Source organism: Aquila chrysaetos, chromosome 2 (assembly GCF_900496995.4).
Source record: "Aquila chrysaetos chrysaetos chromosome 2, bAquChr1.4, whole genome shotgun sequence".
NCBI classification, from domain to species: Eukaryota; Metazoa; Chordata; class Aves; order Accipitriformes; family Accipitridae; genus Aquila; species Aquila chrysaetos.
The window spans coordinates 43793293-43819871 of NC_044005.1; the positions used below are offsets into that span (position 1 = coordinate 43793293).

General features: G+C 50.2%; 1 protein-coding gene across 1 annotated transcript; it reads right to left on the minus strand.

Moving 5' to 3' along the window:
- Positions 1 to 4287: 4287 nt before the first annotated feature.
- Positions 4288 to 24529, minus strand: SPINT1 (serine peptidase inhibitor, Kunitz type 1). Its single transcript, XM_030039781.1, has 11 exons — positions 24360 to 24529; positions 23712 to 24184; positions 14820 to 14971; positions 13181 to 13319; positions 11909 to 12079; positions 11169 to 11195; positions 10077 to 10202; positions 9105 to 9155; positions 8139 to 8309; positions 7379 to 7435; positions 4288 to 6233 (listed from the first exon to the last, which is right to left on the minus strand). Exons 2-11 carry the CDS (start codon positions 24139 to 24141, stop codon positions 6040 to 6042), a joined length of 1518 nt encoding a protein of 505 aa, XP_029895641.1. The 5' UTR covers positions 24142 to 24184; positions 24360 to 24529; the 3' UTR covers positions 4288 to 6039.
- Between the last annotated feature and the right edge of the window lie 2050 nt (positions 24530 to 26579).

The following is a 26579-nucleotide window of genomic DNA, read 5'->3' on the forward strand; positions in this document are numbered from 1 at the left end:
CAGAGAAAAGGGTTGTGTGGTGAGGCTTGGAAGACACGACTACCAGCTTCCAAATTTGATGACATTCTACAAAAGGACTGTTTTGGCTTGCTTTGGTTTTAATGAAGGCTCTACTGCCCGGAGTCCTCTGATTACAGGAAAAAATCTATTTCTTTCAAAATATAGTGTGTGTGTTGGAGGGAGGAGTATAAGTCAGCAAAAAAATCTGGGAAACTGATCCAAATAGATAAAAAAACAAGAGGGAGAAGCACCCACATGCATTTTTTTTTAAAGTCTCACTGGCAAGTTTTTGCTGCTGGACTGGTGACCCCAGGAGCTGGGCCTGACTCTATATAACCCCTACAAAACCACGAGGAAGCAGACCCAGGGCACAGAGGACCCACAAGAGGCTTGGGAGACCTGAGGTCAGTTCTCTGTTCTTCTGAAGGTTGTATCAGCTCTCCCCTGCCTTGCAGGTGGCTATGAGGTTTCCAACTAAATGGACCACAACATTACCATAGGCAGGGAGGGAGGGAACAGTATCTCACATCTTATGGAGCTCATGGAGACCTAGAGCATGTCCCATCTTAGCACCTGACTCCAGCGGTGCACAATGTCCCTGCTGGTTTGACAGTACGGTGTCCAAGGCAACACCGGGTGGGATATTAAGATATTGCTGCCCCCTCTTGTGGACATCTCAAAGGAGCTGGCAAACCACGCCGGGCAGCTGCTCTGGCTGAACAATAACCTCATAATGAATTAAAAAAATGCAGCAGTACAGCCGGCAGCCAGCGGTGGAGGCACAGGCAAGGAGGCAGGCAGCAGAGCTCGGGTCCCCCTTGGGGGTGCAGCTGGGGGAGGGAAGGGTGATGCCTACGTGAGAGGGACACTGTCGTTAAATTTAAAGCGGAGTTTCTGGCTGGAGGAGTCCCAGCAGCTTAAATTCCTGGGCCAATGCTTCACTTGAAGACCGGTCACAAATATTTGTTAACAATCCTAAAGCAGCCTGCATGTGGGTCAGGTGTGTCAGGGCAGAGAACAAAGGCACAGACACTTTGTCTGCACCGAGACTCGTGGAAAATTTCCCCTCTTCTTGCCAGAGTACCCGGCTGGCTCCAGCAGGGCTCCTGGCCTCTGCAGCTCCTGTCAAATGCTCGCTGTCATTTTGTATATCCTCTCATGTAGGCTGGCTCTGGGCAACTTGGCGAAGATGGTAATTAAATGTTGGGTCTGGCCTCTGCGAAATCTCCTAGAGCTGTTACAGGAACCGATGGTGAGTTTCAAAACTCCTGACACAGCAGGAGATGAGGACATCTCAGAGAGGCAACCATTGACTAAGGGCCACAGAAACTCTGTCAACGCCTCAGGTGGCAGCTTGCCCAGGAAACACTCATTTCCCCGTGACACTGGTCAGCCAAGCTGCCTCGCAGAAAGGTTCCTCCATGCCCTTTTACATGCTGCAGAAGAGATCAGATGTGCTATAATTTCTAGAGCTGGCTGTATTTCTCTGTGACTATAAGCTATTACAGTAACATGCAGTTCTGTGCTTGATGACCAAGGGAGAGTATTTCCAATTGTCTCTCCATGTCCTCAAGGAGAAAACAAGAGTGTCTGGAAAGTTTTCACAAGCTATTTCCCACATGGGTACTCCTTCAGTGAGCAACGTTTGCTTACCACATTCTGGCCTAGCCACGGCACTTCAAATCTGCATCTGCTCCGTTTAAGAAGCTCAAAGCACGCCTCAGTAGGAGCAAGTCTGGTCATTCCTAGTGCTTGCAGTAAGGGGAGGAGGGAATGACATTCAAGATTTCTCTTTACATTATGCAGAGCTTGCAGACAATCCCATTCCTCCTTCCCTCCAGCTTTAGAGCTTTCTTTTTAACCTGAATGAACTGTTTGACCTCAAAGCCAAAATAATTTCCTCCTTTAAGCGATAAATTAGGCTGGAGAGCTAAAGTAACTTATCAGAAAGTATCACATCACTGTGGCTTTTGTGCAGGGGACAATATTCTGGCCTGCCACCGCGGAGCCATCCCTTGTCGTGCCGGGGTGGCTGCTGTGTTTATTTGCAGAGCCATTGTGCCACGGGGAAGCCGGAGACACCTGATATTTATCAGTGAGCTAACGCTTCCTGCATCCAGCCCGGCAGCCACACAAAGCCCGAGGTCCCCTCCAGCCCGCTGGGATTAACACGGCCAAAAGTTTGGGCAAGCCCTCCTTCCTGATGGTGGGAACAAGGTGGGTCAAAAGCTTTGCTGGTTAGGAAGGGGTGAGAGGCTCTGTGGTCTTCCTTCCGCAGAGATGGAGGCCACCCCCAAATCAGACGGGGCACTTGCGAACAGGCGGCAGGTTCCCCTCGGTGGAGCAGCCCTGTGGGCAGCAGCTCCGGGGGCTTGGCAGGAGCCCGGCTCTGTAAACCATACAAACGACCCCCTCAAAAACACTGACCTCGGTGGGGAAGACGTTGCCAGCACCCACTGCAAGGACAAAGGGCCAGTCTTAGATCCCCCCCCGGAGCCTCCAGTACCAACAGAGCGGCTGTGCTGGGGCGATGGGCTCAGGGGGGACACGGTGGGGAGCTCCGCGCCGGGAGGAGCGGCTCTGCCCAAAAATGACCGATGCTTCACCTAACTGCTTGTTTCGGGCCACAGCAAGGGGAATAGCAAGGATTTGCTCACCGTCAGGCACAAACAAGTGAAGCAAGGCAGCTCAGTTTTCACCGAAACATGTTTCTTAATCAGCTGACAGCAATGCGGTCTTCAATTCCGTTTTTTTAGGAGGGGGATTTTAATTTTGCAGAAAGCTTCAAAATCTGGGCTCCGCTTCCTGCCTGAAAAAACAAACCCATTTTAAAGAGCCGGGATTTCCCAGAGAGCAGAAACCCTTATTTCTGGCGGGGGGCAAGCCATGGCCCGCGGAGGGGCTGCAAGGGCCGAAGGCGGGTGGGATGCCCGGGGGGGGGGGGGGCAGGGGTGCAAGGTCTTTCCCCAGCCGCCCCACGCTGGCGCAGCCCGGGTGACCCCACACGGTAAAACTTGGGGAATGCAGACACCCAGCCTGCGCGGTTACAGGCGTGGGTGTGAGGCACGGCCGTCGCTGCCTGGGTCTGGCCCCGGTGCCAGCCGCGTGTCTGAGCCTCCCTGGGTCCCGTTGTAACCGAAATGGTGGCACTGCTCGTGGCCCCCGTCCCCCCCGCGCCCGGCAGCAGCTCCCCTTGCAGCAGAGGGTGCCCGCCGGGTGCCAAGCGGGGTATGGCCCCTTCGCCCCCTCTCACTCCCCTCCGGCTTTTTGGGGAGAAGGAGAAAGTGCTTTGCAAGCTGCGAAGCCAAGGGGAAGGCTCAGGCTGGATCTGCAGACTGCACCAGGGCCACGGCTAACACCAGGAGACAGAAAGATGTGCTTTAAGCGAAAGAGACTGTAATACGCGTAGCCTTCTCTCTTTGGAGACTATCAAGAGAAGCAGCCTTGGTTTCGAACAGCACTCTCACGCCTGGGGTTACCCGTGCCGTGCCGGGACTGGTGACCCCATCAGCCGAGCAGAGCTCGGCTCAGCAGAGAGCGGCTCCTGGGGCAGCTCTTCAGGGGACATAGGGGATAACGTAGACATAAGTAGCTGGAAACGGCAGGATGGGAGAGCTGGTGTGGAGTGGGGGAAGAGAGAGGTGGTAGTGACAGAGCAAATCCCAGAGCCCCGAGCAGAGCGCAGAGGAGAAACCCTTCCCACCGTGGAGCTGCGTTTGGAAGCCCAGCGCTGCCGGGTCAGTGACGCACGGGCAGGTTCGCCTGGTTCCCATACATATCCATTGCCAATTAGCTAAATTTACATTTAGCTAACTTTACATTGCAGCGCCTGAGCCATCACCAGCCTGGAGACACAGCTAGAGCAACTCCTCTTTGAAGGATAGTGTCTGCTTTTGGTTTCAGACCCAAACCCCAAACCAGTCTGACCAGCTGGAACCCAGTTTCAGGTTACACCCTGCCTTGCTCTCTGGGTGACTTAGTGGGTAATGATCTCACTCCCAGCACACCTCACACAGCAGTTGCCTCTCCAGGTATCCACACACGTTGCATGCCCCGCTCCCAGCCCTCCCCAAGCCACGGGACCGCTGCTGCTGCTGCAGCAACACCCGAGCGCTCCCCCCTGCGCTACCGCAGTCTGGGCAGATGAAAGGGTGCGAGATAGCAGGCATGGGAACGGTGCCTGCCCCCTCTGCGGGTCATTGCTTCTCAGACACCACTCCCAAGTCAGGTAAGACAAACAATTCCTTTTTATTATCAGAGTGAGCGCACCAAAAAAAAAAAAAAAAATCAAGATGTTATGTTTATTGCATAAAGGCCATGATAGGCTGTGGGAAAAACAAAGAGATGGAAGAAATGATATGAGACAGGTCATGAAAAGCCATGGAGGAATCTGACCAGCCCCAGGGACACTGAGGCAGATGCCTGTGATGGACAGAAGCATGCAGTCAGATTGCCAGCAGGCTACGGGCAGTGGTTTCTTCCCTTCCAGCCCAGGCATCGGTAGCTCAACGAGGTAGCTCTCCTGGATCTGCGCTTGAGAAGACCTGAGCCGTGCCCCGAGCCGGGCATGGCTTCACCAGAGCCTTCCAGAGCCACTCTGCCCTCGGCCCTGAAAGGGTCCAAGCATTTGAACTAAAATCTGTACATAGATTTACGCTTCTTACGCACGCGCGCGCGCGCACACACACACACAAACACGCACCCGTTTCCTCTCTCGTCACAGCAGGAGTTTTCCAAAAGCAGCAGGCACCAGGAGTTGAGGGACCGGTGCTAACCCCACAGCCGTCAAGGCATACCAGGCACTTCAGAAATAGCAGCTTCTGCCCCCAGCAGAAGTCCGCAGCTCCCAGAGGTACAAGACCTGAACAACAGAGATGCAGCAGTACACAACTGGGGAGCACCCCACTGCAAACAGCCTACAGGGGAACACACGGGATCTCACCGAGGTGGGGAGATCACAAGCTGCCACGGGGCCGGGGATCAGCTCCGGACCTCCCGGGGCTGGGCTCATCTTGCACCCGGAGGGCTCTGGCCAGCAGGAGTGAGGAAGCCTGGGGACATCAGCTGGCGGTACCCAGCCCGCTCCTGTGCTCTGAGGGATGCCAGGGGCTCAGGTCAGGCTGCGCGCTCGGAGGAGAGTGCAGGAAAATCAAAGCTGCAGCAAAGGTCCAGCCGCGAGGGAGCTGGGTCCTTCCACCCTGCCCTCACCATCAGCAGGAAGAGTAGGGACATTTCCTTTCATTTCATCTGAGAATAAATAGATATTTTGTCGAGGTGTTTGGGGGCAGACTGAATACTGGAAAAGCAACCCGGGCAACTTACAGAGAGAAAATGGCGGATACGTACTGTACGCAGGAGACTGCAACATGGCAGCCAGGCAGAAAAAAATCTAGGTGTGCTTTTATGTCAAAAAGCAAACCCTAGTGATTAAAGCAGGTATTTCTGTTTCCTTCCATCTCAGAAACGGGAACCACTGGAGTGTTCCAGAGCTCTCAGAACAGGCCAGACGGTTACGTGAATCACACAGCCCTCAAGAGGCTCACCGCGACCAGGAGGACTGCTGGCCTGTAGAGCCACCTTGCAGAGGACTGGGGGGAAGGGAGGAAAATACGAGGTTGGGTGGAAGAAAGTGGCACTGCAAACAAAAAACTTCTGGCTCTGGTGAACTAGCACCATTCACCACGTGAATGCTACACAGATCCAGTCCCAGGGTCCTTCAGTAAGTTGAGTGGAGCTGTGCTCCAGGTCTGAGCAGGAAGAAAGATGTCATTCAGAGTTTTCACTGGATTGTTTGAGGTCAGGAAAGGATAGACATCAGAGAGCAGCAAACTGCTCCCAGATCTTCACTTTCCAGAGCAGCCGTTTAGCCAAGACAATCACAAACACTAGTACTGCCAAGTCACGGCTAGATCTTGGCCTCATGCTACAAATGTCTTCAAAGAGAAAGTGTGCTTCAGGCACAGGCCTGTGTCTAAAAACAGAACTCCAGAAGTTTCTGGGAGTGCCCCAGTGCTGGGCTGGAGAGAGAGAGCCCGTAGGTCAGACTGGTTTGGTGGCACTGCTGTAAAACAGATGCTCAGTGTCCTCTGTGGTGGAGAGGGTTGAGTTGGTAGCAGTGGTCGGCTGACGACGGCGGCTCTTCTTCCTGTTCTTCAGGAAGAAGTAGCCGATGATTGCCAGGACCACCATGATGCAGATCCCGAGGAGCACGGCAATGACTACCTCAAAGGCACCTGCGGGGGATACAGGAACAGGTTAGGAGGGCTGCTCCAGAGCTCTGAGGCAAGCAGGAGCGGTGAGGAAGAAGCAAGCACAAAAGCCGCTGCAGAAGCTGTGCTGGCAAAGAGAAGAGGTGGGCGATAGCTGCCCTGACAGCAGGGTGGTCACTGCACAACCGGCAAAGAAGAAGGAAGGCATAAGGGTATGGCCAGGGTATAGCCAGCCGGTCTCTCCCAAATTATAGTTCCCATCATTTCCCAGATGCACCACGCCCTCTAAAGGCTATTCGGTGACTTCGGCAGGCTTGGCCATTTGACACTCCTATGAATATCAAGCCCTTCTGCAACGCTGGCCTTGCTGCACATGTCAACAAGAAGGCCACCAAGGGGTGGTCGCAGAAAGCGGCTCCTGGCTGGGATAATGTTGTCGGAGTGAGCTATGGTGGACAGGCTGAGTTTGTTGGGAAAGAACTCGTAGCAGTGCTGTGAGCACTTGGTCTTCTACAGCCAGCCGATCTCCTGCCATCAACAGTGGAGATGGTCAAACGTGATGCATTTGACAGCTGGTGTGAATTTGAAGATTAAATCACTCTCTAGGGTTGAAGAACAGAAGAGTATAATTTCAGTTCTCTGCTGAAGAAAGAGGCCTTACAGCTCTGTGGTGAAAGGACACCAACCTTAGTGTGATATTCTTTTAAGAACTTGTAATTCGATAGCTTTGGTGTTCTTTACAGTTGTACAGAGGGTGTATAGGGTCTTCAGATTTCCCCACAGTCTAGCACCCAACATTATTCACATACCCACTTTAGCCTTCTTTCGTGCAGAAGTTAGTGGCCCTTATGTGAACTTGGCCCTTAGGAAGAATTTTATATGCCATTTTTTGATGTTGAACAGTGGAGCGTTCGTGCAAGTTAATGGAAGGAAAATCAGGAGCCTCTGATATGAGCTACTGAGTCACAGACAAAGGAGAAATGGGACCACCGAGGCACAGTGCATAGAAGCAACTCTTGCCACTGCTAGCATCCCACAAATCCCACATTGCTCCCCCAGCTTCAAAAGGGGGGTGGGAGAGAAGGCTATTATTTGCAAGAAAAGACAACATCTTTTACAGGACAGGGTAAAAGCAACAAGCAAGATCTGCAGAAAAAACTGTTACTCACTTAAGATAGCAGTTTGAGACTCAAATGATTCCCATCTCCGGCCAATGGCATCTGCTTCTGAAATGGGAGCAGAGAGGGGGGGAAAAATTTAACAAAGGCGGCTAGGAACAAGGGATAAGACAGGTTTCTGAGGAGCATATTTCGAGTGCTCTGAAGTGAGTGAATGCCTACAGCATCCCTCTTGACAGCCGTGGTACTGAACTCTCAGGGCAGGCTGCGAGGCACCTGGTACCTGGGGGTGGCACTTCAGAAAAGCGGCAACAGTTTGCCTCCTAACAGATATAGTTTGGCAGAATTCCTCCTGTTTCAGCTGTTGGCCTCCACAGCAACACATACAAAGCTCTAGAGTGTAAACCTTTCCCTCTTGTTTGTTTAAAACTTCTGCCTAATATGTGTTATTGTGGATTTTCTTAGTTTCTCCCCTCCCACTTGGGGAGAACTGGAGCCAAGTTAGAAAGTTAGATTCTCCTTAGAGAGCCCCTACCATATCTCTGGTTAGTTTTGTCACCCTCCTCTGTCCAGTTTTCAACATCAGCACCCAAAATGTTTTCCAGCTGTGAGAAATGACGTAGATACACACGGTTCCCTCTAAGCCGCTGGTCACACTGAAGAATGCTGTGAGGCATGGCCAGGGTTTGACGGCAGAGCTGCTTTGACTGAAAGCTCCCAAGTCACTGCCTCTTTGGGACCACAGAATTTAATCTGGAGTTATTTTCATAGTTTGATCAGTAAAACTCCAGCCCTCGCTATGTCTGCTTACTTGTGATGCCTGAACATGATTTCATGCAGTCTTCCTCTTCTTCAAAGTTGTTGTCGTTGCCACCACAGCCCCCATAGGTGAAGCGGTCACATTTCTCAGAGAATGGGTTATAGTACCAGCGGGGGATGCTCTCGGTGCACTGTCCAGTATCAGGCAAGTCCACACAGTGACCTGGCAAAGCAAGGGAGAGGTGCTCTAGCCCAAGCAGTGTGTTCCCAGAGCAGCAACATTTTCTGCTCACGGCAGAAGAGCACAAGCACCATGGCAGAGGGAATCCATGGCCAGAGCAGTGGCTCTCGGGTCCCCACTGCCCAGCTGCCAACTGCTCAAATTGGCATTGCCCATAAACCCTACTAGCAAGGAGGAAAAAAGGAACATCAGAGCGTGCAGTCGTGCTAGACCTTGGATTCAGTCCCCTGCAGAAACAACCTGTCCTCTTCAGGAGGCAGAAGGGAACATGAAGAGCCTGGACACACAGAAACCACAGTTTGGCTTGGGTCTCCACTACAAGCAAGCTGCATTTAAGCTGACTTGGGATATACGCTTTTAGCCCAGTGGCAGCGCCACCGTCTACGTTAGTACAAACAAAGCAAAGATATGGGATCAAGCACAGGCATATGATTACTCGTATTATGCCATTGTTGTGTCCCCCACACTGCTTTGGTTTGCACTATTTCCAAAAAAGTGCTGCAGGGTTTTGTACAGGCCAGGTACTGTGCCCAACAGGCAATATGCATGAAACCTGCTTGGGTGGAAAAAGTTTAGGCAGGAGAGTGAAAGCCTGCTATAAACAGCTGTCCTCAAGGTCTGAGAACAGGCCCTTGCTCATTTTTAGTACAGGGACTACCCAGATGCTACACCCATTTTTGGAATTATACAGAGAAGCAGTTTTACCATGAAACAGCAGGCTGAAGAAAAAAACAAAAGCTGGTAGATGTCAGCCTAAGTCCTCTGGATGGTACATACCTTGCTTACGTGTGACGTTGATTTTCTGCAGTCTATTGAACTCACGAGCATCTGCGAGAGAAACATTTCATGTTAAAACTTCTCTCACCAGTTGAATACAAAAGAATGCCTCTGTCCACGCAGACATGGGCAGACAGGGCTTTCCTGCACATTCCTTTGCTACCACAAGCCAGGGAAAGGGAGATAGAATTTGAAGTTCTTAAATATCTCAAAGCTATGAGAGGAACATGGGAAAAATAAAATGTACTAAAGGGAAACTATTCTCAATTTCTGTTCCACAAATACGGAGACAAAACTAAGGAAAACAAGGGCTTCTTTGTTGTTTGGGGGTTTTTTTCATCAAGAAGTATGGGGAAACTGCTATGACTCCAGGTTTTAAGAAGTGTGAAAGAGCACTACTGTAGGATATGAGAGAGGGCAAGAGAGATGAATCGTATGCTTGCAACCTAAAAAGTCAACAAAACACCCACATATAGGAAAGAGATTATGGGAATTCTGTCAGAAGAGGGAGGGAGAGACGGAGGGAGGGAGGATCGCGGACTTGGGCTGCTCACCACTGTGCATTTACATTAGCATAACGTGAGGATGTTAAGGGGACTGTGACACTGGACAGACTGGGAGAAATGGTTTCATTTCCCATCTCCCAACTCCAGGAGAGTAGGTAAGGTCATTCAGTGAGAAAAATACTGGAAGGGGAGGGGAGAACAGGCTCTGAAGTCTTACAGACAGGTGCAGAGAAGAGAGTCGAAGCGTAGTTGAGAGGCAGGAAACATCCCAGAAAGAAGATCACCTCTTGCAGTCAGCAGAGATAGGGGAGATGGCAAAACCTGCAAATATAATACTGCGGAAAGAGGTAACGCAGGGTCAGGAGATAAGAACAGAAGGCATCAAAAAGCATTGCGTCAACACCTGTGACTTACATTGCACTCATCCTTAGACTAAGTTGTCTAAGCCAGAATTTGAAGTACTTACATTGTTCACAACACATCTCATCCGATCCATCAGCACAGTCAAGAGTTTCATCACACTCCAGATAGGCATCAATGCAGCAGCCATCCTTGCATCTGAAGAAGGGGGACTGACAGTTCCCGTTGCACACTGCGTCAGAAACAGTTCAGACAGCTCATTAAAATTCATTCTTTCTCCCTGCCACACAGATGCTTTATGAAGGACTTAAAAGCTGCTGGTAGGGCTGGCAAACAAGAAACAAGGCAGGTAAGTTAAGGTCTCCCTTCAGTACCACTCTGAACTCAAAAAAAAAAGAAAAAAAAAATCATTTCTTGTTTATAAATGAAACATTGCTCTGGGAACAGCCATGCTTCCTCTCAAAAAAGAAGTACACAGAAGGCGGAAGCAAGAATGAGCTACTCAGGAGGAATATGGAGACATTGCCCAAGCATGGGGGATTAAATTAGGAAAGACAAACTGAAACCTGCACACCCAGCTGCGAGAGCCAATGGAGAAGAGTGGTTATTCCCGTCTGCTCCAGAGGTGGTCCCAAGTGTTGAGTACTGTGCCCAGTTCTGAGCTCCCCAGTGCACAAAAGGCATTGGCATACTGGAGTGAATCCAGCAGAGACTCAGCAAGGGGCTGGAGCACAAGACCTGGCATGGGTTATGGAAAAGACAGAGACAGGCTCATTTTGGAGGTGCACAGTAATAGAATGAGCAGCAACAGACACGAGTTGTAACAAGGGAAAGTGATTCGATATAAAGGGAAGAGAATTGTGATGAGAGTCATCAAACACTGGCACAGGTTGTCCAGAGAAAGTGTAAAATCTCCTTCGTCAGAGATACCCAAAGCTGGACTGGATGCAGTCCTGAGCAACCCAATGTGACTCAAAGCTGGCCCTGCTTTGAGTAGTGGGTTGGACCAGATGACCTCCAGGGGTAATTCCCAACCTGAATTATCCTATGACATGAAAGTGAAAGGCTTAGTAAAGAAATTAGTCTCCAGTGCCCCACTTTCCCCGCTGACTGAGTGCTAATCAAAAGCCACAGGAATGGACGCAAGACACTGAGCCTGAGCTCACAGCAGGATTACACAGTGGTACAGGAGGCTCACCTGGCTGTTGTCGCCCACCAACAGAACCTGAAGAGACAAGGGGAAAAATAAAATAAAATTACCACCACATCGTTTTGTCAGCTCAAGATCAGCTTTATATTGCCTTCATAGATCACCTAAGAAGTGCATATTTTCTGGAAGCAAGCCCTGTAGGAGTTAGGGAGGGGAAATACAGGTGTCCACACCCAGAGACCCCAGACGAGCAGTGAGGCACCCACGTGAGTCAAGCCTGGAGAAGCACAGGGGACCTTCACACCACTAGCTGGACCGTTCCCAAATAGTCTTTCTTTTCCAAGGCTTTTGCCTCCTCCTTAAGCTGTGCACTGCAAAAGGCCTGGCAGAGGCTCAGCCCATTTACCTGAGGCAGCACTAAGTCATTCTCAGACTTGGCTACGAGGGTGCCGAGGGAGAAGATTAATTTCATTCGGGGAGTGAAGCACTTCTGCCTCCCCCACAGCACAATGCTACGCTCTGAATTTAGGTTTCAGATGTGACACGAAGGTTTGGTGAGGGTTTCTGCAGCCAGAGACACACCAGGGACACTGACGTGGGGAGCAGGGCTCCAGGGGCTGGGTCAGATATGTCGGTAGTGTACGACTAGGACTCTTCATCTATAACTAGCCTGGTCTCCTCAGCTCTCTGGGCTCTAACTAGCTGCCAGCCAAAAAGCTGCAGTACCTGCCCACACGGTCGTCCCAACCCTATGAGAAAGAGGGGGCAGATTTTTGAAGTAGACTCACCTCTAACATTCTTGCAGGCGAGTTTACACTCCTCTTCCCGTAAGTAGTTATTCTTGTTGGGCTTGCAGCCACCGAAAATGAACTCCTCACACTGCTGAAGGGTCGGGTTGTAAAACCAACGTGGAAAAGACCCCCGACACCAACCAACCTTCTTAGGACTCAAACAATGCTCTATCAACAAAGTTAACATAAAAGGGTCTGGTTAGTTTGCTTTGCCTTCATATAGACAAAGGAGAACATCTTCCAAAGGAAAGTTCGTCAACAGTGTGGACACTAGTCTGAAAGATTCATAAAATATTGAGTGGCATGGAGAAGGTGAGTAGGGAATCATGGTATATATTTTCTTATATGAAAAGCGGGGTCACAAAATTAGAAGGTGCCACATCCATAAAGCAAAAGCTTCTCCACACAGCACATAGTTAAGCTGTGAAACTCCTTGCTTCAGGATGTTGCGGCTCTGCAAAGATTACATGAGGTCAAAAAGGGATTCATCCATGGCTATTAAACACAAAGAAACAATCTTCTGCTTAAAAAAATCTCCCAGCTGCAAATTCCTTGGGGACTAGCCAAGCATAGTAGGAATTTACTGATAGCATGTCATGTTCTTGTACACTGTCCAAAGTATCAACCGCTGGGCACTGTTGGATGCAGTATACTGGATTTTGGACAGACCATTAGTGTCACCTGATATGGCTGTTCTTGTATTTTTATGGTACCTGTGGTAGGAGGAGAAATTCCCTGCTTAGCTACTAGTCAACCATTTGTCCTTGCTCCTAATGCACTTGTAGTGCTGAACATTTTGATCATTAAATGAGGCCATTAAAGTAAAACACATAAATAAAGCCAGGGACACTTTGAATGTCATGCAGATGGCTCCACCTACCCTGCGGCTTAAGGGAATTAGGGCCTTCACAGCAAAACCATGGAGTCAACAAGACCTTTCGGGTTCTCCTGTTACACCCTCAGCTGCACCCTGGGCTTCAGCCACTCTGGCATCACCCAGCACAGGGCAATGACACGCAGAAAGGATGGGGTTATTGCAGGCCACCTCTTCTGCAAGAGGATGCAAAAACCCTAAAATAGACCACTATGAATGCAGAGACCTTCCACCACTGGTCAGGTGCAGGCTTTTACTGGGAAAAAATTGACATATAAATCTGGTCTCTTGGTTGTGCTCTTTTCCCATCCACCCCTCTGAGAAGAGCACCAGTAATGCCAGAGCAGCACCCAGGCTTGGGGACTCCAGCTAGACATCCGTGGGCTCAGGCTCACCTTCAGTCTGCTCAGAATTCAGCACCATGATGGTGATGTTGGTGAAGCCTTGCTGTTGTGCGGTGTCTGTGACAGTAAGCTGGAAGATGTAAGTTCCCGCCTGTAGGTTGGAGATTTCTACCTGATCTTCTTCGTGCTTCTGAGAATGGAAAAGAAAGGCTTATGCAGAAGAAGGTACTTCTAATGAGGGAGTAAGCGAAGCCATGCAAGGCCCATGTTCCTGCATCAGGAAGAAAGGAGCTTGGCTGGAAACCCCCAAGCAGATGTCTGGCATGGAAAATGTCTCAGTGCTATACAAACCCCCCAAATTCTTGGGCTGGTACCCAGCTGGAGTAGCAGAGAGAAAGAGTACCACAAGCGTAATTAGATACTTTGTATTTTGAGGCATTATGAAGGCATGAGGGAAAATAAAAGTCTTGGGAGAGGACTGAAATACCAGTAGTTTTTATTTTACTTTTTTAAAAATAAAACCTATTGAGAATCATTTACTTAGTACATAGGGAATAAGCTAGGTGTATTTAAGAAATATATACTCTTTCATTTTGAATATAATAAGTATATTTAGTTTTAGAGATGGAAACGAGTGCCTATTTCTTTGCGTGTCAAGAGGTTTCTAAAAGAGAGTGAATCATTTTGTCAGAATAGAAAGCTGTGATAGTATTGACACAAACTTTTTCCCTATATTTGCTAACAATATTGGGCCTCCATTTCCATGCTATCTGCCTTTTTGGTTAGGTTTCAAGAGAACACAGTGTTGCCGCATGTCATATTAATGTATGTAGTTAACACAGCATAATACTTTTTTTTTCCCCTGGAAGTTGTTTTGGTTGGGCTAGGGGGAAGGGAAAAGGAAAGGAGCACTTCAAGATTTCCACAGCCCCCTCAGCACCCTAGAGTTAGTCATTGCTGGTCTTCAAAATCAGCTGTGCGCCTGATGCACTTATTTGCTAATTCTTCCAAAAGGTGCCACAAGAGCTCCATATGAGCTCCGAGGCTTTCCAGAGCATTTTGCAGAAGTTTAACAATAATAATTTGCTCTTCTAAAGCCACAATTCACATTTAACATCTATCAGATAGGCAGTATTCACACCCTGGAGATCTTGGAGCCAGTCAAGGAGGGCATGACTGCTGCTCCAGCTCAGATAAAATAGGAGGAGGAACCTATGCTCTAAAGAGAGGCAAAGTCCAGGAAAAGCCGCAGGAGTACAGAAGCAGAGTCCGAGACTGGATTATTCAGAGCCAGAGGAGGAGAAGCACCAAAGTGGAGCAGAGCAAAACTAAGGGCAGGCCTCTCACTGAACTACAGGAGCTTGGGAGCAGGGACAGCTCTTGCACCAAAGCTGCTGCCCTCTCGGGTGCTCCCACCGAGGCGGATCAGGTGTTGCTCAGGAAGGTTTGAGATGGCATCCTGCTGCAGGGAGCCCGAGACCCGATGAGGCCAAGAAACGCCACGTGCCAGTAGTGTGTGAGAGGGTGGGGGCAACCATGAGGAGTGCTCCGTAACTTTTGGGAACAGGCTCGTGGGTGGACTTGAGGAGGGAAGGAAAAGGGGACCTCTAAGTCAGTGGCTGTGAGAGCCCAACCTAGAGCAGCCCACAGGTGACACTGAGCAAGCTGGTTCCTTCCTGCAGCTCCCTACCTTCATCTCCACGGAGGGGTCGCCGAAGACCTGCTTCCATTCATAGCTGACTATCCCTCGGTCATCCGTGCTCTCTGTGCCCCTCAGCATCACCGGTTCCCCCGGCTGCACCCTCATGTCCATGCCAGTGCGGGCTATTGGAGGATGGTCATCTGCAGAAGAAATGCAGAACAAGGCTCGGGTAAGAGGCTGAAGGGTCCAGTCCTTGTCTCCATTACAGGAAGACAAGGGAGGGCGATTCTTCCAGGCTAAATCAATAGAGACTTCAACCACTGAAAGGAAAACACTTTTATATGGCTGTGCTTCTCACAGCCTGAGCAAGCAACAGGCAATCAGTCCCGTTATTACTGCCCTCCTGACTAAATTAGTAACTCCACAACCCGCTCTGGCAGTGCCTTTGAGCCAGTTGGCTCCCTGGTCACTTCTGCCCACAGGAACCACCGTAAGAGGGTGTCCCTGTGGCTACAGCCATTGTGCTTCTGACCGTCGGACCACATCCTCGCAAAACAGCACAGAGCGATCTCCACCCTTCACTTAGGGAGATGACCTGATGTGGGTGTTGAAGAATGTGGAACTGACTCTTATCACTCCTACCACCATCTCTAAGCACTGTGTTAGCATACTTAACCAGAGCTATGCAATGCGGGATTTGGATGGGAAATATCCCTCCTCCACCTCATCTTCCACCCCACTCTCTGACATGCACGCCTTAAAAAAAGCACACAAGTGCCATTCATGAGATCATTATTTTTACGCCATTCCATGGATTAGCTTACCAGCAGCCTCCACAATCCATGAAACACTTTTCCAGACCCTAAGTGTAAGAGATGAAAACCGATCCCTGCCCGTGCCAACAAGAACAGCCTACACAATGACACTATTGAGCCTGACTCATAACTCATTTCGGCCTGAACGTCTCTGCTCGCAGGCTTCTTGCATAGCTCAGCCCATAAAACTCCACCTGGTAGCACCTGTATCAGGTCCAAGACTCAATGTTCAAGTTCACCCTGAGTTTTTTGTAAAGGCGTCGATCGTCATTTATAAGCTAGATATAAATCACTCTACCATTACACTGTTACATCAACTGCGACCGAAGAAGAGGATCAGTGCCCAAACCCCTTAGAAAACTACTCCACCAGCTAATTATTTTCACTGTTGTAGACTTGCTCCTAATTTCCTGTTTGAGTGTTTCTGGATTCAGGTCCCAGCTGCTGACTCTTGCTAGAGCCTACTGAAGGGACCTTTAATATGAGTCATATATAAAAACAAGCCTGACATTCAAAACAAGCTACTTTTTAGTTCTTTCATCACTAAATTCAGTAGGATAGAGGGCTTTGCAACACGTATTCCAGATCAGTTACCACAAATCCACCCAGAATCTTCTATGTTCTAGTATCTAGAACTAGATACTACTAGAACATCATTCTACCAGGTGAAGACATATTCATTCTATCCTGGTCTTACAAATGCTGCTGCCACCAGAAAGTCACCAGGGAAACAAACCTTCCCTTGTTCGCACATTTGAGGATTGCGCTCAGCCTGTTCTGGCTGCAGAATTGGGGAGGGTATGTGCGTACGAGCCCCCTGAGGTCGCCCCTGCAGCCTGCTCCCCAGCCCTGCAGCGTACCCCCCCTCATCGCCAGGCTGATGGGGCTGCAGTTTTATTGTATGGGAAGAGGTCAGCCGCTGCTCGCTTGTGCAGCTACGGGGCTTCTGGTTACACGTCTCGCACCGGTCTGTGTGCTCTCTGCAGTCCGTCACTGGTTTTATCTTTTATTCCATCTTTTCATGTAAGTATCAGGTGGGAACAATCCGGGATCAAGCTCATATTGTTGAGCTTGATCCAACCACCAAAATAGGCAGAGGAGACCCGGCTGGACTGAAAGAGGCCAGGGAGACGACACAAGCAGGGATGCCCACCCTGGTGTCCTCTCGCCCTTGGGTGAGGCACACCTCCCTGCCCCTCGTCCTCAGGGCCGCAAGCCAGTGTGATGTGTCCTGTCCCAGTCAGGCCCAAAGACTGCTGAAAGACACCAAGCAGGGCCGAGAGAGCCTGGCACCTCTTGGTTTTGAGCAGGGCCAGCAGAACAACTAAATGGAGTTTTGCTTTATTTTCAAGTGGTCTTGCCATGAGAACGTTCATCGGTGAAAGCCATGACCCGAACTGGCAACACCTTCCAAACTGAACAGGGGAAAACAGCCCCACAAGCACCTTGTACACAGCACAACAAGCTCTGGAAAGGGGGCACGTTCCTGGCATTCCTGCCAGGCAAATGCCGTGAGCCTGCCAAGGAGAAATGCGGTCTTCTCCCTGCCACCCTCCTGCCAGGGTGAGCCCAGGAGACGGCTGCGATTGCACAAGGGAAAGACCAGTTCTTCAGCAACACAGAGGCTGATCATTAACTCACAACTCCAAATCATATTTTTCTTTGACATTTTTAAGCATGTGCACATAAAAAAAAAAAAATTGCGGGCCAAACATTTCTCCACAGGTCAATTTAGTTACTTTGGGTTGTGGATTGCACAATGAAGTAAAAGTTCAGTTCTGATCAGTGGGTCAGCGACTTCTCCAGATCCCATCTCCGATTAGCCAATTCCCCGACCCTCCCCACCTCCAGAAAAATAGTCAGAATATTTGCCTATCTGCGGCGACTGCCAGGGAGGAACTCCCACTAGAAATGAAGGACTTCATTTTCAAGTCTCTCCCTTTTCTCCTTAGGATGTCTGAAAGCTCAGTGACTTTGGAGTATTTCTGCTACACTGACTATATGAAGCCTTCAGTGGCAATGTGGCTGTTCTCCACCTGAGCTTCATAACCAAGTGCTGACTGAGGCAGAGTGAGTATCAACAAACTGCTCGTAGAAGGAAGATTCTCCAGTTTGTTTTGCTCTGAAAGTCTGTTTGAAAAATGAAAGTTACCTTTGCTATAATGCTCTTTGGACTCTGGAAAGTTTCCGCTGTAAAACTCTGTAATTAACAGGGAGATTAAAGCTTTATGATGCTGTTCTGAGTCGTGCTCTCTACTGTGGAACAAATACTCCTGGAGTCACATCATTAAGGGACAACTTCCACTTCCATTTATAAAATATGTTGGAAGGTGAAATATCTTTTCTTTGTGATCCCGGAGAAAAGCCTGATAGAGTAAATCCAAAACACTTAAAACCAAATTTATATGGCTCACAGTGTATTCATGCCTCAGTCACTATTTTTTGCTTTTTTAAAAATTTCATCTAGTTTTAAGGCTTATGCAGTCAGTGGTTTGTCTGGTTACTCCTATAACAATGAGTGAACTTGAACCAAAGTTCATGGGGGACCACCAATCTAAAAGATATTAAATTCCTACAAGGGCTGCAAAAGTAAGCATCTAAGTGGGGGAAGAGACCCCACTAGGGACCTCGCTCTCCAAACATGCGGGCACCAGTCAAATCCCACAGCAGAAAGCACTTGCAAAGCTCCCAGTTGGGGGATTTCTCTTTTGGAGCTCAGATATCAGCCTTTGCCCTCAGGACACAAATTCACAGAAAACCAGATTTCCTCCATTCCAGTGCTCATGCAGATACGCCCTAAGTACTTGAGACTATAAAGCAATGCTTGAAAATACCTCAGAATGATTTGAGGTTGCCACTGGAAAGAGCTGGAGAGCTTTCTCGTGGTCACCGAGGGGCTCTTACCGCCCTCCGTTGCCTGCGTTGGCAGGAGCAGATTATGAAGGAGACAAGCGCGGCTTGCGCCGGGGACACTGAGGCACTGCAAAGGGAAGGACCTCGCTGGGGACAAAAGCCACTGGGCAGGCCGGTAGCAGAGACAGGAGCAGAAACGAGGCCATCCAAATTCCAGCGTCCATGAGACACGCAACCTCAGAGATTTCAAGCGTCAGAAGCCAGCTGAGCCTGCCTGCTCCAAAAGCGGGTGGGCAGGGGCGGGCAGCAGCGTGGTTCTCCCCACAAACGCTAAAGCTTCGCTCTAACCTTGCTTCCAGGGAAGTCATTCCAAAATGCACAGCTTTCAGGGAGAGTTCATTCAAATCTCGCCCGTCGACACTAAAAAACTCTCCATAGTCAAAGGTAAGGAAGGAAAGTGCTGATGCCACAGTGTTAATTTGCCTGAGGAGGGGGAGAGGGAGAAGAGAACAAGGCAATGCTACACGTTGCCCGGAGAAAGAGAAATACAGGTTCCTTCTGTAGGGATTCATCCTGGCTGGGCAGCAAATGCAGTCAGGATAAAGCTGTATAGTTTTTGGAAAACTTATGCAGAGCCAAGCAGCTCTCAGCATTAATTTCTAGAGGTTTCTACAGTGGTTTGTAGGAGGTGCACACAGCAGGTCAACTTAACCTCTGTCAAACAATACAGCACAACTGAAAGGATTATATTTTCAGATTAATGCAATCTGCTGCTGCCCCAGGCTCCTTCCATCCTTCCTCAGGGTGTGGGAAACCAGTCCGATTTGCTTTAGTGGGCAGAGGGAAAAAGTCTCCCGTGCATCCTCACGCCATTTTAGTAAAGATCGGTTTTTTAGTCCAGTCTCCTTAGATAGCTCCAGAGCCACGACATGAGGTAGCCACAACAAGCAGCACTTCAGTAAATTCTGTATCACAAACAGTAGTTGCACAGTGAGTGGAAGCTGTTCATCGCCTGTTCTGAGCGGGGAGCTGGACTGGCTGGTCTCCAAGGGCCCTGCCAGTATACATCAGCCTCTGAATCTGTGATGCAGGTACTGAACATGCAATTTCTCCCTCTCCTGGCCTGAGCTGGGTGCTGGAGGACAAGCAGCTGACTCAGGGCTGAGCAACACCAGCCAAGGGGACACCAGTGACCAGACCCGTCTCAGCCCCGGACGAGATCCCAGCACCGCTCGTTTTAGTTGCACTGTGCCCAAAGAATGGAAACCAGAGTGGGACCAAATGTTTGAAGATGGATGAGCTTCGAACTCGGGAAGCTCTCCTTTTTGAATGCATTACCGAAGTTTTAACCTGCAAATCTCTCTCCACGGTGAGGCAGGAGCAGACCCATCCTGAACCCTGCGGGTTGCCCAGCGCTCCCCGTCTCCCACTCACAAGCCCTGCATTCAACAGGAGGAGTGTGTCACCGAGCATTTCACAACCACCACAAAAGATTCAGTTCAAGAAACGGACAAAGGTTCAGGGAGGTTATTTTCCAGTTTCACACCCAGAACTGGTTTGCCTAGACCAGAATAAGCTCAGGGTAGTTACTTAAACACTGAGCTCCATTATTACCAATAAAGTGCATGGTGAGCCTGCCCCTCCCGCATGAGCCAGGCAGAAAACTCGCACCAAAGTTCAGGCTGGGGAATCATTTAAGAGGATAGTGCCTTTTAACAGTAACATCAGAGACTTCAGGCTGTACGTTAGCTGGAGCAGGCCAGAGACAGAGCCAAGCTGTCGTCACGAACTTATAAAGGACTCGGAAGCTCTTGTTTTCCAAAATACTGAAAATATACTCAGATGATGTGCAGAAGCTAGATTTCAGCTGTTTTCATTGTTGCCCGCGCCCACAGGTTTTTCTGACATCATGACACCGTAAGAGTGGCCACAGTGGGTTAGAGCAAGGGTGCCTCTGTCCTGTGTTCAGTTTGCCAACAGCCTCGCCGTGGATGCTCAAGCAAGAGCAGGAACAGGGCAAGCAGACACAGTGCTTCCCCCATAATACTCTCCCAGCTTTCAGCTACTTCATCAGGCTCCAGAAACACTCCAAGATTAAATTTTCCCATTTAGCAGCCCCAGCTGTGCTCCCTCTTTCAAGTGTTACCTAGTCTCTTCCTGAACATATATAAACCTCTTAATTCAAGAGGTCTGCTCCCTCTAGTAGTAGTGTGGGTCTTGCAACGTGTGGCTTTTTTGTTTAATGTCACCCACTGGGATCACTACATATATATTTCACTATTCACTAGAGAAAACATGCTTTTAACCCTCATTATTGCAGAGAATGTCTGAGGATTGCCACATGGGCATACCCTAAAGGCTCCTAGGACACCTGACGGCAACACATGAAGGAAAGGGATGGATGATAAAGCAGCATATAAGCTTCCTGCAGACCTTTAGAGCCAGTCTCAGGGGGTTGACAATAATCTGGGCTCCAGAGCAGCCACAGAGCTTCACATTTTAACAGCGATACAGCACAACAGCAGGAAGACTAGACAGTTTTGTCTCCAGTCCGAAACCTGGGCCAAGATTTTTTTTGCCTGCAAACATTTGGGAGGAAAACCTGACTGAATGCTGAAAACAGCTTCCTTAACACTCGTTTCACCCGGCCTCTTCAGGCATCCTCAAAAGTCTGGAAGCAAAAATGCCGTAGAGCTTCCTTATGCTGCCAGGTGGACACGCTCGGTGCCCAGAGGCTCCTTCATTTCGCCTCCCGCACCTGCACCGTCGTGCCCTTCCCCTCTCCCCCTCGGTGGCTGCCAGGCACCCACCTTCCAGCCCAGACAGTCCCATTCCTCCTTGCATGGACCCAATTCCAGCGCCACAGCTGGAGGGGCTTTGAGTTTTGGTTTGGATTTTTTTGTCTGGATCTGAGCCAAAACCGAGATCTGCATTCTTAAGCGTCTCATCAGCTGCTGTGGGGAGGAGGGCGCAGCTCATATGGTCTGATTTAGCTCTTGTTATTATTTGCCATTTCTCCAGTAAAATAACTCCTTTTCAGCTCTGGATTAATAAACAGTAAGAGTCCTTCCTCTCTTTTCCTGCCAGCCCTCCGATGTCATTCAAGGTGATGCAGAAAGCATTTGGTATCAGTCAAAGGCAAAGCCTCAAAATTCCAGGAGAGGAGGTAAACGTGCTTCCCATCGAAGCACAGCATGAACACCTCAGCCTGATCCAAACATGAAGTAGCGAGCTTCCCAGTGTCTGTCACTACAGCCGGAGACCTGCCCAGCACCCTGCACCCTCCGAGAGTGCAAACACAGGGTGTAGAAGGGACCGAGCCCTTCCTACACCCGCAGCGGTGTCGTGGTGCAAACCCCACGTGAGCGAGGAGGGGCATGCCCGTTTCGGCAGGCAGGGCATCCCTAACAGCATTTCTGGCATGTTTTTCACTTCTCACTGATAAGCCCTCCTGGGTCTTCCTGCTCCACCGCAGCATCCGTGAAAGTAGCATTTAGGGATGGTTTGCAAAGCAGCACCTGCGGATGGGTGGCTGGGATGCTCCAGCTGGGTGCCATGGATCGGCAAACACAGCACTGCTGGTGGCACAGAGAGCTCAGTGACCCAGGGACACTTTCTAGAGACCCGCACACACGCGATGCCGGGCCCTGGGACCAGCCCAGGGAGGAGGGGGTTGCAGTGTCCTTGTGTAGGGCGCTGGTCCACGGAGGTGAAGGGACTGAATTGCTCAACAGTACACTGCATTTTAATCTAATCTTGTGAAATGAGGATGTACTGGAGATGATGCGTTCCCTTTTCCTCCCACAACAAAGCATGTAGGAGTTCAGACAGCTGCCAGTATGCCACCTCCAGTCCTGGAGATGTGGGCTTCGGTTCCTCGCTAACTGCAGTTCCCGTGGAAAGGATTTTGAGCCTGGAATGGAGACGCAGGACAACTACTGCAACAGTGAGATCGAGATTTACCAGAAGGCCCTAAAATGCAGTGGGAAGCAACTAGGAGGGACAGAGGACAGGAGGACCACTTCTGCCACATCGCTGTTCAAACCAGCGACATCCAAGGGCTGCTCCAGAGGAGCCGTGCCCTGCTCCGAAACCCCAGTACTGCTACTTAGGATGGACAAAAGCAGTCAGTGTGGGGTTTGGTGCCATTTCACACCTCCAGCACCTACAAGGCTCCCAGGCTGGCACAACCCAGCAGAAGATATAAGACCTATTCAGCTCGTGCCATCGAGCCCAAGCCCACGTGCCCACCTGGATGCTCCCCTTGTCATCTTCACAGATCCTTTCCTTCCCCGCCACAGGTAGGCTGGGAGGGGGTGCGAGGAGGATTACCCGTACAGATATCCCCTAACAGCCCTGCCCAGGCACCAACACATAATAAACCGGTTATGGTTGCCAAAGATCCAGCCGGGCTAGAGACATCCCGGCCTCGCTAGGCTTCCTCCAAAACACAGAAGAAGGAGGTAAAAGCAGGAATTGCGGTGTTTTCAGCGTTTCTGAACACGCTGCATCTCTTTGCAGGTAGCAGAGTGCGTGGCAAGCAGCCAGCTCCAGATTAGTTTGTTTTCCACCTGGTTTTCTGGGTCCAGGTGCAATCTTTCAGAGCAGGGAACCAGGGATTGGAGAAGAAAAGCCCACCTCCAAAGGGGGAGTTTTCTAATCAGCCTCCCCCAGCTGCTCCCTTTCCTTGCCCCAGCAGCAAGGACCAGCCCCAACAAGCAGAGCGATACTGAGACAGACACCTCACCATCCGGGCTGCTGCTCACAAGATTCAGGCTGTGGCAAAATGAAAGGTAAGTGGCTTGCGTCCTGCCTCCAGCCCCTGAGCAATTAAGAGATTAATGCAGCCCTTTAAAATGCGGTGATGTGTAGATTTTTAGAGGATTTCACTTTCCAACCTCAAAGGCCTGCGGGGAGGGAGAAGAAGAACAATACCTTTTTCTCTATATTGTAAAGTATCAAAAACTCAGCCTGCGTTTGGTAAACTCTCACTCCACCCCCTTCAAATAGGTTAAAGAACGATTCCGTCTCCATTTACTAATAGGTAAACTGAGGCACAGATCTTAAGTGAGTTTATCAAAGTTAGGGAAAACCTTTGCGGCAGAGGCACATATAGAAACCCCTATACAGAAACCCATATAGATCTTCAACATCGCTTTATCCCAACCGTTTGGCAGCACAGCTGCACATATGACGGCTGGAGGAGCTGGCACCAGTGGCCATTAGTGCTCTTCCAGCCCCGGTTTGCACGCATCCATTACGGGCACCTTACCATTAGATCCGTGATCCTGCATTGCCAGGTAGGAATCGTACACGTCCTTCCTCAAGAAGTTGAGAAAGCCCATCTTCCTGGCAAACCTGCAGACGAAAGCCTGCTCGTAGAGGCAGTCGAGGAGAAAGCAGCCCTGGATGTGGTCTTCCTCAGTGCCCGGGACCTGCTCCACGAGAGCCAGATTGCAAGCGGGGTCCTTACAGCAGGCTGTCACGCAGTCCCTGCTCCGACGGACCGTGGGGGACGACAAGAAAGTGGCTCCATTCTGGACGGAGGCGTCTGTATCCAGCACCAAATCTGGCACCCCTGCCGTAAAGTCTTCCAGGCACGTTTCACCGAAGGGTTTTTCCTCCTGTCCTTCACCGAAGTCCGCTGCCAGCACCAAGCAGATCCAGAGCGCAAGCCGTGGACCTGGACTCCCTCTGGCCATCTTGGCGCCCCAATCTTCACCGCTTTGAGACCTTAATCCTTTCCTAAAGGAAGGGAGAAGATAGATGAAGCTAAGAGGGATGGTGTCCAGGTGCGTGCCACCCTGGGGCGAGCGGGGACCCGCAGAGGCTGCGCTCCAGGTCCCTGCTCCCCCCGGGGCGGCCAACGTGTCCCCCCACCCTGCAACTCATCCCCAGGCGTGCGCTCTCGGCCCCCCACCTGGGTGGTCTCTGGTGAAACCGATGCTGGGAACAGGCTGTCCCCCTTATTCCCCCCCCCAACCCGGTGCCTTCACCCCTCAGGTGTGTGCCTTCAGCTGCGTCCGGCGGAGACAAAGGCACTGAGAGTGCAGGAAGTGAAAACCAATTCCTGAGAGAGGAGGAAAAAAAAAAAAAAAAAAATCCAGTCACTCCCCTGCATGCTGAATTGCGTAAAAGGAAGGGGAGGAGAGCCGGGCTGATACCATCTTCCACTCCTGTGGTGAAGGGAGGAAGGCTCCCTCCCCGTAGGAGCCCAGAGCGGTGTTCTCGCTCCTGCAGGTGCAAGGGCACCCACTCCAGATGAGCATCCCACCAGCCGGGTGCTTGCTGCATCCCCATGCTTAGGATGCTTTGAAGGAACCGAAAGCCGGGGCGTACGCGGTCTGTGTCCTCCGGCAGTAGCCCTCGCGCTCCGGCGTGGCCCGCTGCGTGGCACGGAGCACCATTAGCCCAGGTCTCGCTAACCCGAAAGAGTCAACCTTGCAGCTGCACCTGCAGTGCCCGCTGCCATCGCTGCTGTGAGGGGTTTCGCGCCCGGTGCCGGCATCTCGAAATCATGGATTCCCTGCTCTTAGGACACAATATTCCTTTTGAGTGAAAGCACTCGGTAGCATGCCCGGAGGCTGCTCGGTGGCAGGAGCGCTGCCACCACAGCAGTGAAAACTTTTAGTAATCACCCCCCACTGATGAGCAACATTTCACTACTCTCCTCAATTGTATAGCTCAGGCACGGTCCATTTATAGTGCCCTCGCCTCACAGGACGGTGCTGTTTGGGGCCATGGGAACACAAAGACTGCCTGCCATAACTTCCATGTATTTTCTCCCTTTCTGCTTCTACTTGCAGATCCGTGATCAAATTCCTCTGTTCAACAGATTCCCCAGTGTCATCCACCCCCTCTGTCTGTAAACAGTCCTAAAGCCCCTGGGTAAACTGTTCTTATCCCTCTGTCGTAGTCCTTAGGAGAGCAGGGAGCGCTTGCAATTTGTGTGGACATTATTTGTAATGAAATATTGCATCACTTAAAACAACAGCAGCAAATGTGAGATGGTATTGAGTGGCGTATCTTCAAAAAGAGATAGTGGGAAGTAGCTATGCCTTTAAGAGCAGCTGGCTTTGCAGTTTGGGGGACCGTTCTGGTCTCCAGTGTTTCAATTCTTGCTGCTTCTTTCTGTACCTCTGATCCAGCCTCATGTATCCTCATGGGATTTATTGAGAGTCCTTAAGATATATGTTTCCCCCTCCTGGCTGTCACAGCCAAACACTATGGGAACATCATGTTGTGGGAATATTATTTTTCAATACCTCGCCTGACTTTCTATGGCCTGATGCTGACATTTGTGTATAGTACTGACTTCTGTTTGGAAAAGGGAATTGCTTTGATCTGGCTATGGTAGGGTATAAAAAAAATATATATAGGCAAAGCCTAAACCGTGAAAATAGATGGTAAGGCAGTAGGAAACATGCATGTCTGCAGAGCAGAGATGTTTGTTTTCCTTATTGGTGATACAAATCTTTGGCAGAGAAGCGTGGATGTCTCCCACTCCACACTCAGACCCATCTCTATACCAGGTCTTTGGGACCTGCCTGCAGACCGTGCCCGTGGTAAAGCGAGGGCTGGCCTCTACGTCTTCTAAACACACGCAGGACAAATAAAAACCACAACAAGGTTGTCTCCTTCTTTTACTCTGCCCTGCCTGAGGCACTCTGCTGGGGGCTCGCTCTTGCATTCAGCCAGGAGGAGATTTTTTTCCTGGACAAATATTTAAAGCCTTCAGTCTGGATCCGGGTGAGACTCAGTGCGGTTCCCCGACACAGGAGCGTGCTGCTCAGGGAGCAGGTGGCCCCGTCCCCTTTGCAAACCGGCGACCGTACTGGGATATCTGCACTGGTAGAACTGCCCCTAAATAGTCTGGTTTGGTATTTTTGTCTAACCGGCAATAACCCAATCTACCTCAGCAGTAGTGTTGTGTTACAAAATCTCTGTCACGGGTTTCCTGCAAACCTGAAGGACATGACATCTCTTCTGCTTATGCCAGGTGACATAACTCCTACAAACGCAAAGCCAGGAGGACTCCTTGACTGGCATCTCTAGCCTCTCCCTTTTTTTTTTTTCCTTAAATGTTTATGAAGGGATGAGCCCCTTCATAAGCTGATCAAACCTAGCTTTTAGAGTAAGG

What these genes read in the sequence shown, in the direction of transcription:
- SPINT1 (XM_030039781.1), bottom strand. Translation starts at nt 24,141, where the DNA reads ATGGCCAGAGGGAGTCCAGGTCCACGGCTTGCGCTCTGGATCTGCTTG. An exon ending in GCAGGATCACGGATCTAATG is followed by an intron (nt 14,972 to 23,711) that starts GTAAGGTGCCCG and finishes TTTCTTCTGCAG; the next exon opens with ATGACCATCCTCCAATAGCC. An exon ending in ATCATGTTCAGGCATCACAA is followed by an intron (nt 7,436 to 8,138) that starts GTAAGCAGACAT and finishes CTCCCATTTCAG; the next exon opens with AAGCAGATGCCATTGGCCGG.